The sequence below is a fragment of the Onthophagus taurus genome, chromosome 5, assembly GCF_036711975.1.
Source record: "Onthophagus taurus isolate NC chromosome 5, IU_Otau_3.0, whole genome shotgun sequence".
Lineage (NCBI taxonomy): Eukaryota > Metazoa > Arthropoda > Insecta > Coleoptera > Scarabaeidae > Onthophagus > Onthophagus taurus.
The window spans coordinates 4,009,863-4,021,985 of record NC_091970.1 but is presented as its reverse complement, the minus strand read 5'-3'; the positions used below and the strand labels follow the sequence as shown (position 1 = coordinate 4,021,985).

At 34.2% G+C, this 12,123-nt stretch overlaps 1 protein-coding gene across 1 annotated transcript; it reads left to right on the top strand.

Moving 5' to 3' along the window:
• Nucleotides 1-10,315: 10,315 nt before the first annotated feature.
• On the top strand, nt 10,316-11,582 carry LOC111426201 (carboxypeptidase N subunit 2-like). The gene is made up of 2 exons (XM_023060623.2): nt 10,316-10,394; nt 10,442-11,582. The coding sequence occupies exon 2, from the start codon at nt 10,448-10,450 to the stop codon at nt 11,504-11,506; it is 1,059 nt and encodes a 352-aa protein (XP_022916391.2). The 5' UTR covers nt 10,316-10,394; nt 10,442-10,447; the 3' UTR covers nt 11,507-11,582.
• Nucleotides 11,583-12,123: the final 541 nt, after the last annotated feature.

The following is a 12,123-nucleotide window of genomic DNA, read 5'->3' as shown; positions in this document are numbered from 1 at the left end:
TTTAAGCCTTTTTTTAAATCCTTCTTAATTAAAAAAAAAAGGTTGGTAACAAATTAGATTGGTTTCCATGGAGATTCATTGCATCCAACAAAAAGAAAAAAGTGATTGTTACTACAAATATTTAATTTAATTCGGAATTAAATTACGAATTTTAATCAAAGTAACATTTCTCATTGGATTTTAAGATCATATTTTATTAAATTAACATTTTTTAACAATTTTTCGTTGACAGCAAACCAGATGGTTTCCATGGACATTTTACCTCACAAGATGTGTTAATTCAAATTTTAAACAATTTTAATCTTATAAAAGAAGAAATAAATAAGATTTAATAACAAAACTCGCCAATTAACCTCAAAAGCAGTCCATTTTATGCCGATTCCGAACTCCCGGAGAAGATGCCATTGTTCCCGATTTCCCCACCTAACCTAACCTCAAAGTAAGTACAACATTAATATTTTTTGATAAATTCCTTTAATTACAAAATCTTTTGATTGGATTTTAAGAGGATTTTATTATTGATTAATCAAAATTTAGTAACCAACTTTCGGTTGGCAACAGTTGACAACTGATCAGCTGTTTTTGTTTTGGTTTATATTTTGAATTGTTTTTTAATGTTGAAAAAAGCAATTTTTTAACTAAAGCGCCCTTCAGACGATCAATATAAATATTGTCAATATCTGAGTATTGACAATATTATTGAACGTGTGAGTAGAAAGATTGACATATTGTCAATATTAAAAATATTGATGGGATAGTTTGACGAAAACGAAAATATTTGATATATTGACAATAAATATGGACAGTCTGAGGGAGATATTGACAATCCTACGTTAGTAGGATTATATTACGGATTATATCGTGTAATAATGAATTCAAACAGATATACTTTAATGGACAAAAGTGCTATTAATTCTCCGGATGGTTCATTAACACATGCAAACATGACATGACATCTTTGACTGCCAACGCAAAACTAATTGTAAGTAGATTGTCAATAAATATTAATAGTCTGAGGCAATTATAGTTTGTCAATAGATTTATTGGCCATATTGACAATATATATTGATTGATATTGATCATGTGAAGAGCGCTTGAAACACTTAAAATGAATCAAGTACGATTTCAAAATTAATCTTTAATCGACCGAAAACAGATTTTTATAAAGTGGCAGATTGGTTCATATCTCGACTGTTATAGGTTAAACTATTAATTCATAGATGTCGCGCGTAGTGTGACATTAAAGAAAATTTATATTCAAATTAAGTCCGAAGTTTATTAATAATTAGTTTTTTAACTTTATTATATGTTGATGTTTATCAAAAAAAAAAAATAATAAAAATAAGTCTTGGTCAATTATATCATCGATGTACACGATTCAACTTGTAAATTATCATTTTAAATTGACTCTCGCAGAACCGTTCGGGCACTATCTCAATCTGTAAAGGCCCGAGGAGGGTCTCAACTTTGCCCGGAAACCCCAATAACCGCTGCTAAGAGGAAACGGTTAGAATCAACTTTTTTGAATTCTAGTAAATAATTTTTTAAAATATTAATTGATAAAAAGTTATGAATGAGATGAAAAAATAACGAAAAGAAGAAAATGTGGATTCGTTGGAGGTCGTTGAGGTCGTTTTCGGATGGTTTTGGGTGTGGTCGCTCGCGATTCCTAGTAATTAATACGGCGAGTTGTTGCGTTGCCGTTATTTGTAGCGGCCCCAGCGAAGACTGGCTGCCGATGATACCCTCTCTCCTTTTCTTCTTTCCCTCTTCGTTCATCCGGATTTATGTTGGGCATCCGCGCTATGACCATTAATACGTCCACCAAGAGTTATAATTTTAACTCTTCCCTCCACATACAAAGTAAATTCACATATGTGACGTTCTAAAATTCAATCGCTTTGACAGTTCTCACTTTGATAAACTAATAATTTATAAAAGAAAGAAATTCCCCTTCTTAAAACAATCTCTATTAGTTTTCCCGTGTCCACACAAGCAATGATTGGTGAATGTCGAGGAGGTGGGCCGCACCTCCGACTCGTAATTGCCGTTATTAATAGTCTAAGGCGACCAACGGGGACCAAGACGTCGGACTTCGGTACATCACGCGCAGTATTAATCGGAGACACTTCCACAATTCGCCTCCTTCTTCGTCTCCCTCTACCAGTTAATTGCCTTTTTTCCCTCACTCCACAAATCCGAAAATCTTTACGAACAGAAATCGCATTAACATCCCACGGCGAAAACATTTTGTTCGCGGTAATTGAAACTTTCAACGTAGAAAATTAAATCATGCAACTGCAAATTGCTGCAAAATTGTGAAGAAATTAATGGTACTGGTAAGAAGAGGAACAGGAAGATACGTATAATTAACGTGGTTTACCGTAGACACGGAGATACGTTTAACATTCTTGAAATGGCACGAGAGTTATGCGAAACGTCCGCGTTTATCTCGTTATGTTATTAATTATTTCGTTTCAACATTTTCTTATTTCATTTTTTAATTTTGTCTAAAACACACGTTATTTTGTTATTTAGTTATTTAGTGATTTAGTAGTGGAAATTTGACCCGAGGCACGTCTTGTAGCCATTTGGTTGGGTTGGGGTCAAAGTCGATGCAACAAGATATAATTGCAATCGTACGTCAGTCAATGTCTGCCCTGAAATCTGGTAGATCCGGCCCGGGAGGAGGATGTCGAGGCCATGGTAGCACACGTACGGGTCAACGTCGTGACGCCCGGGGCTCGGGCGCCGTGCCCGTGCCACACTGCGGGGTCACCTACTGCAAGGAAAACCACAACACTACCTATAACTATACCAAATGTAACGGCTAATTATTAACTCCCACAATTCGCACATTACAGGAAGTATCTATATATAGATAGGAACATTTTTATTTATTAAAATTAATAACAAGAATTAACGTTTTGTTTTTTAGATCTTCAGTTGTTACTACTAAGAACTAGAATAAGCTTAATGCTTAACTATTGAGTAAGCTTTTTTGGACTAATATGTAGTGAGATCTAGTTGATACGATAAAGTCTGATAAATGGAAGATAAATGGACAGAATAGAACTCAACCCAACATTTCATTTAGTATTACCGACACTTGAAGGGAGTGAAGCTGTGCCATAGAAGTTTGTGTGAGAAGGATACAACTTTTAAAGTTGTCAAACTCATTGTTTTTGCACCGCACCGGATTCGAGAATTAAATGTTTATCATTGATTCAATATAGATTATAATAGTACGCGGACACCGCGTACATACAGGTGTCCCAAAGATGGGTGATACTCTTTCCTTGAATGGCGATGGCTGATATAGCTGCCATTGTTGGTGTTTATCTTCTTTCCTCTTTATGCAGGAATCGGGCGACCAAGTACAACGTGTTAAAAGTCGGCGGCGAAGACTGTCTATTATAAATTACTGTCTATATCCGTGGATATCTACGAATGAGAGTACGTAAGTGTACAATTCACAAAGATAAAATAAGATCTGGATGACATGGATACTCTATACAGTGAATTTCACTTAAGATGCAATATACAAAAATATATTTCCATAGAAACCAGCAGTCTTGAGAGACGTGTTAGTTCTAGTTTTGTACTACCACTATCACTAGACCTAATACAAGACCTAGAACTAGAATCATTCGGCTTTAGCCGTCTTGAGAGACGTGAGACGTCTTTGAATAGCCGTACTATTCACAAAATCATTTTATACTAGTAAACAGCGCCATCTAGCCAAAATTTTGAAAAATGTATCAAACAAAAATTACTTCTGATTATTAGATTCTACACAAACATTATTTAAAAAAAATTTTGATACAACCCTTAATTATTAAGATAACCTCAAAAATATCACTTTTATATCACTATTTAGCGCCACCTGGAGAAAACATCGAAAATGTACGTTAAAAAATTGATTTTGAATCACAATATACGGAAATATTATACGAAACATTTTTGTATTAATACAAAAATAAATTTTGACAGGTTTTAATATATCGTGAATTGCCGTACTGTTCACACTGAGCTGATATATAATTAAAATATCAACTAACTTGGATACTCTTGGTAAACTTTTGTTTGATAATCTTTCTCCGTATTGGCATATAATAAACTTGATCACTTTAATCAACTTTATAATTGAGGTTATGTTAAAATCGATAGTAACAAATTCGTGAAGAAGCGGTACAACAATCAAAAGACATAAAACAAGACCAATCGATCCGTGGCGGTCCCGGTAATTTCGTTACATGAGAGATTTCTTATTATTTTTCATGACTAAGCTCCTTTTCGACCTTAGGAAAAACCGCTTCGGGTTTGTTTAACGGTTCGTCCCCCGAATCGTTTCGGTTGCGACACACTCTCGGCTAATAATCTCCTAATAATCTCTATTACAAAAAAAAATAAATAAATACATCGAAAATAGATGTTTTGATTTTAGAAATAGAACAAGATTAAAATGATTTTATGATGGGGATCGATTTACAATGCGAATTAAAATGGGGTTCTGCGAGGGGGCTTTAAAAAGATCGTCCTCGTCGTCGCCTGCGTACGCGGCATCAATAAAAGTTGAGATAGTCAATCTAAAACGGCCCCTCTTCTCTCGATGTATGTGGGAACTTCTCTTCGACGATCCAACGCTTGACCACCGCCTCTCTCCACTATATGCATATTCGCACCGGACAGTTGTAAACATTTAGTTCATTTACATAAACTATTCATCTCTACCCAAAGACCCCACTACATAAAAAAATTTAAAAAAGAATAATTTAAATAAAAATGTTGGGTTATGTTCGATTTGCATGCAATAAAAGTTGCACTAACCTAAACAAGTTTATTATCAAACTAAATCGGGTATAATTATTATATCGCCTTGGATTGTTTATGCTTCCTCTCTTTCCGTTAAGACGCATCACTTTTTGTTCTTATTTCAAAATATCAGGGTGAAATTGTCGCCGTGTCGGTCTTCTCAACTTCAAAGAGGTCCTACGGCGCATTTTCTGCTTCGATGGTTATACGGAATTCCGAAGGACTAGTTTAACCAAGAGAAGCCTCATGTTACCCATCTACACGGGGTCAAAATCCAGTTAAAGAACTTGTTTTAATATGAAAACAATTAAATAAAAATTTTTCCCGACTTTGAGAATTATTTCGTTAAATATTTTTGGAAGAACCGGTTTGGTGCAAAAAATCTCATTTTAATAAATTCCCCCTTGCGAAATAACTTAGGGGTTGATGACACCCCAATTTTAACGTGGGCATTATTAATACTCCTCTTAATTTAATGCGCGAGATCAATTTTGTCCGTTAGAGATACGCAAATTTAAAAAACACGTTATTATGTATTGTTATAAACCAGTGGTTCTTAAACTTTTTTGATACTATTTTTAATGAAGAAACACAAACTGGTGAAAAGTGCATCATGACTACACCATGACATGATATATATTTAATGATAATAGTTATATATATATATACCGAGGGGTTATAACTTTGAGCCGAGGTCGCTTGCGGCCGAGTCAGAAGCGTAACAATGTCTTCTTTTAGATCAAAATTCATCATTAATTATATGATATGTAACTGACGATAACGAACGAATGTTAGGAGGATAGGTCAGTTTTCTTTTGAAACCCCAATTATAGCGTTAAGGGATGTTAGGGTAGGTCAGTTTTGTTTCCGCCTGTCAATCATCCAGGATAAAATGATTGGATAAGGTTAGTTTTGGTATTATTAATTTTTCATAATTTTCTAAATTCATTCAGTTTGATTCAGTTTGTTGTTACACTTGACGTTTCGTATTTTGAAACAATTTAACATCGACCTAAGCCTACTACTCAAAGATGTAATGACTTAAGAACATTAGTTTATATCATAGTATGGTCATCACCATGGTTTTAGAAGGAACAAAAAGAATTTTTGTTAATTATTCAATAACTATAAGACATATACCCAACAAACTACATAGCAGAAAAAAATAAATTCCTCGTACAATGTTTTAATTATAATACTCCATCTTTGGTAATAAGTGAGATATTCACGTTTGTCATTTCGAAAGACGAGATCATAACATGTAAGTTACTTTTTTTGTATCTCTTTTAGTTTCGAAGATAATCTATGCGGACAACGAATTTGGGCCACCCTATACACAGTTTAGGAATCACTGATATAAACGATTATTTCCTTTTAAACATCCCGTTTTCTCCTGCATCATCATAAATATCCCAAGATGTGCTTTCAAAATCACGTTGTTCGACAAGAACGACGAAGCATAGCCTTAGGTTATATTTCACCACGAAACTATTGTAGATGATTGTAGTACAATCAACTTCCTACATTTTGATGGATCGGTTACACATGTGGTGATGTTATCTTCAAAATAAGTAAAATTAAATTTGATATTTTTAGGTTGTGCTGCTCGATTAGATATTATAAACATAGAAGAAATAGAAAAGTCCTCCGCTTCTGTCGATCGATGATCTCCACTTCTTCTTCTACTTCTTCTCGTTCTTCCTTATAAGCGGGGCAAAGTCATCGCGTTATCGCAGATCGATCTGAATAACTTTAATGCGACCAATTTATAAGTGACAGCGTAATAAGCCCGCGTTAGACGTGTTTTTTCCCTCCATACGTTGAATAAATTAATTCTGCAGCGACGGCGACAGAGAGCGCGCCTTAACTTGCTCCACATAAACAAATGTCCAGGACCCCCTTTCATATATTTATTATACACACTTTCGTGGTCGTCGTCGTCGCAGTTGTCGTTGCTCTCTAAGTGTCGTTGACCACAAAATAAAGAGGCCAAACCATTTTTTATTCTTTTTTATTAATAAATCTTAGGAGATTTTATTTTGAGTCTTCGGTGGCTACATCACCGACGTGTATTGGATCGTATTACACGTAAAGTAACCTAAGGAAAACGAAGAAAAAAAGGATAATTACATCAATTAAATCCTTACCGGGGGCCCCGTTAAGACCTCGTAGTCGATACGGGAACGGCTCCTTGGGGAACCGTAAAAAGATCTCCTCCTGTTACGCGGCAAAGAAAAATCTTTAAAGAACCGGGCGCACGTGTCCCGAGATTTTCTTTTTCTTCTTTATATTTCTTACCATCTTCTTCTTCTTAGTTCCGGAGAGTTCGAGTTCTTTAACACTTTTTATCGTCTTCACTTAACTTGTTACTTACGCAAGCGGCGCCGACGTTTATAGTTTCTCTTTCAATACTTTTTAATGTTTTAAAAAATGACAACCAAGAAAATTTTGGTTTTTGGAAAGATTGGAAGGATTGGAAAGATTGTTGGTGTGGGGCCTTCGTTGTCGGTTTCTATTTGCGATTTACGGGGTAAAGGAACGAAGTCGAGAATCGAGGAGCACAAGCACGCAAGCTAAGCTTACCCGGAGATATTCTGTGTACGTTTTCTTGTAAGAGCCGCATAGAAAGAGAGAGAGAGAGAGACGATGGGCGAATGTTGAACGACGCACCGGGCGCAATAAATGATAACAATCTGATTTATAAGCGCGCTTATCGGTACACTATCTATAAATTTCGCAACGAACTATTAATACGGGCCGCGGGCAGTAAATATCGGTCCTGCTCATGCGAACTCCAACTCTTCTCTACTCATGGGACCGGTTGTTGTTGTTGTTAGTGCGAGTTGTGGTCCTTCTTACTCTTTTAAGACAACCTCTTCTCTTGTAGGGCGATTAATTGTTTGTCTGCATGAGATTGTTCTATAAAATGTTTAAAAAATTAAATTTCAAAAAAACATCTCTTCCTACATTTTTTTGTGAGCTTAAACTCGTAAAGTTTTTCTTAGGTTGTTGGAAGCGGGAGCAAAGCAGCGAGGTCTTTACAATGCCGTCGAGCAGATAAACCACCGATCGGTCGTGAATATCCAGAGAGGCTGGAAACGGAGACCCGTCGAACAAAAAATGATCGATATCGCCCAGGCTCGTATAACGATGAACACTGCAGCAACCGTTTCAGTTTCTACTCCTCCGAAGCAGTTTTTTTTGAATCTATACGACAACAGAGAGCGTGCCCTTCTTTATTCTCTCCGCGGCGTTGACGTACGGTATTGCTACTTCTGTCTCCGGGAGTCGTGAATGCGGAAAATCGAGCTACCAACCATCATCAACATTAACTCGTACTCTTCTATTACCCATTGAGAAAGAATGTTGTTTTTTTTTCGACCTCAATTTAATTAGAAAATTCACAAATAAATTTTTTTTATGTAACCCGCTAAGCTAATTCAGTTTTAATTGATGTTTCCGTTTATTATTTTTTTTTATTTACCCAAGGGCAAATTCTATTACGAAAACATCTGGGTAATATCCAAAAATAGAATTCGATAAAAAAATAAATACAAAAAGGCCCCATTTGGAGAATTCACCTAAAAAGAAATAGAAAAGTTTGCTAAAAAATGTCTGTTTTCGCGTTGAAAAACGTCGCTAATTACTTAATTAGCGTCTTTCACAATTGTTCAATGGACCGATGGCGTGTGGATCGACCGTAAAAATAACTTAAACCAGCTCGGTATTTCGAAAATGTGCCAAGAACGAGCGTTTGAGGAAGAACATATATAGAATCTCACACTGTAAATCTCCTTCTGTCTAAAAACGATTTGAAATGGTTTTTACCACCATTTCTTCGTGTAAAGAACAACTTCCGGTTATACAATTTGAAATTTTAGTTATTTCACAAATAATTACCATTAGTAACATACTTTTAATGTTAAGGGAGTGTTTATATAAGATTTTAAAATTACTGTCATCCAATACAATGCGATATCATAGTTTTGAACCGAGGTCGCTTGCGGCCGAGGCTGAAGTGTTACAATGTCTTCTTTTAGATTTAAATCCTTCATTGATGATATGATATATATTTCACGATAATAGTTTATATACCAAGGCTGTGATGTTATAGTTTTGAGCCGAAGTCGCTTGCGGCCGAGGTAGGAGTACTACAATGTCTTCTTCTAGGTGTACACCTCCCATTTATGATACGAAATGTATTTGACGATAAAAGTTATTTATATACTAAGGTAGCGGTGTTATAATGTTTTCTCTTAGGTCTAAATCTGTCATTAATGATACAGAGAGGAATGATAGGAATGAATGATACAGAGTGGAACAAAAGTATGGAATATAGCTAGTAAATACGCCATTTGTGATTTAAATGAAAAATGTTTCAGTTTAAAATTCTATCGCAATACGCACACATCATTACAATTTCAATTCGTTGTTTATCAAGCGACATTTCAGTTCCTACTTTGATTCTAATTTGCTGATTAAATATTTTCAGAAAATTGAAATTTTTTCCTATAAAACCTGGTGATGTGATATATCCATCGAATAGAATGAAATATGATCTGTCAAAAATATGTAAAAAAACAAATGTCTTAAATGGGTTTAAGTTAACAATGTTGGTTACCATAGCAACGAAACTAAGAACAATATAAACAAAAAATGTAGCCAGAATATGTGCCATAATTAACCAGGAAACTTTTATTTGAAACATTTTTCATTTAAATCACAAATGGAGAAACAAGTCCTTTTTGGTTTTTCAAAATCAACGGTAATTTGTTTTTAAGTTATGTCGTCATCAACAGTATTTTAAAAAAATTACTTCATCTTCAAATAAAATAAAAATTTATACTTTAAAAGTGATTTTTTTCAAAATTTTCCAAATGTTCCCTTTGAAAAAAATATCCTTCTATATTGAGTAATAAAATTCATATGACGCATTCATAACTTAAAAACAAATGACTATCGGGAAGTGAAAATAGGCTCAAAATGTGTTTTTAGAAAATATTGATTATAAAGATTTTATTGAATTTATTCCATAATTTTGCAGCACACTGTATATTATGAACTAGTAAAGTGTTTTCTTATATGTTTTTTGTTACGCTAAAATTCTGCTTTGATAGTATTATACAGGGTGGCATAAAAGTCTGGAAACACATCATTTATACGCATATTTCACTATGTTGCATATTTTTATTGAACTAAAACCAGAACTAACACTAGACCTAGAACTAGAAAGATTTTAGGAAAAAACGTCAAACTGTCAAATTGACAACGTAATCGCTAGATGGCGTTATTAACTAATTAAATTTCTTTTTTAAATTTCGTCGCCTGTTTATTTTGAAGAGTTATCATCTTAAATTAAAGCTACAAGACTCATTTGTTGAATAAAATATAGAAATAATAAAAAAAATTCTTCAATTTAAGTGAATGAACCATAAAGAAGATTTAATGAATTGTGTGAACTTTACAAAAAAATAAGTTAATTGCTGTTCTAAATTGTCCATGAAAAAAATTTGCGTTTCAGTCCAATTCCAGCATTCACTCAGTAAACATCATTCTCGACTTATTTCGTTATTACCCAAGTAAGATTAAATTTTTTTTGTATTATAATAATAACTGAAATTCTTAGATAACAATGAAAACGCTTCTCCTTTTAACATCGCTTTTAAAACTCTTGCATCAAGTCACTCCCGGTTGTATTCTTCACACTTACATCGATTCCCGATCAAGCATTGATTGCGACAATTTATTTGATAACTTCGAAAACATCAAGCCGTTAAAATCCGAACTGGTTGTAACTGTAAATATCACTCAAAGTAATATAACAAAAATTTCATCGGGGAGTTTTGATGATTTTCGTCAACTCCGAAAAATCTCTTTATCAGGAAACGTAATCGAAGAAATTGAGTTCGGCGCTTTTAGCGCGGAAACGTTTCGAACTCAACTCCCCTTTTTAAGAATTTTGGATCTCTCCGAAAACAATATCGAAACACTTCCAAAAGAAATTTTTAATCACTCAAGCACTTTGGAGTTAAATTTATCTTCGAACGCTTTAAAACAAATCGAGCACGGCGCATTTTTGAACATGCACGGATTAAAAAAGCTCGATTTAAGCTACAATTTGATATCATCAGACGATGAAGAAAACGTGTTACCTTTGGGTATATTCCAAGACATCTCAACGCTAGAAAAGCTAAATTTATCGCACAACTCGTTAAAATCAATTAAAATCGGAACATTCTCTTTATTACCGTATTTATTTCATTTGGATTTGAGCCATAATGAGCTTACTCATTTAACGTCGGGCGTTTTCGTTGGAACTGTTATCCAGGATTTATTCATAAACGATAATAAACTGGTTGTTTTTGAATTCCCCAACGCTAGAAACGTACATCCGACTATAAATCTGGCAAACAACGATTTCGAATGCGATTCCTTAGCTATGACGATGTCCAAGATTCACAACGCGTTTTTTACGCGCGGTGAAATTATTAACGAACCGAACATCTTTGGAATTTCTTGTCGGGATAATAACGAAATCGATGAGGACGAAGAAGAAGAAGATAATAAAGATTTTTTGTACGATTTAGCGATGATGAAGTATTTAAGTATTGGAACTTTATGTGTTAGTTTAATTTTAATGTGCTATCTTGTTTTTTGTCAAAAAAATAATCACGATGATGAATGTAATTAGATTTAGTTCACATGATTATAAATTCTTTATAAATGATTTGGAGTTGTTGAAATAAATTCAACCCTTTGGTAACGAATATTTTTCAAAACAGCTAAATCCGAATGATCTATTTTGCAAAATTTTGATATCTAGTGCTAACTAGCGCTATTTAGCACTGCCACTAGAACTAACATTAAACCTAGAACTAGAAACATTCGGCTTTAGCCATCTTAATAGACGTACGGCTAAACCCGAATGATTCTAGTTCTAGGTTTAGTGTTAGTTCTACTCTTAGTTCAATAAAAATATACAACCATCTAGCGCTGAATAACAGTCCATTGCTTCTGTTGCCAAATAGTATATACATCGTAAAAGATAAGCTATGCTATCTGATTTTTAAGTATTAGCGCTACTGCCTCGGCTTCTAATACTATATGTTCTTATTAAGTAATACAGTTTATTGCAGATTTTCAAATATTTGCACTACTGCCTCAGCAGCATAGCTGCCTCGGCAACTTAATACCAATATTAGCTGCAGCAAAAGTGTTATGACATAAGTTATAACATAAGTGTCAATTTAATTTTAATGTGTTATGTTGTTTTTTTTTGTAAAAGAAATCACGATGATGAATGTAATT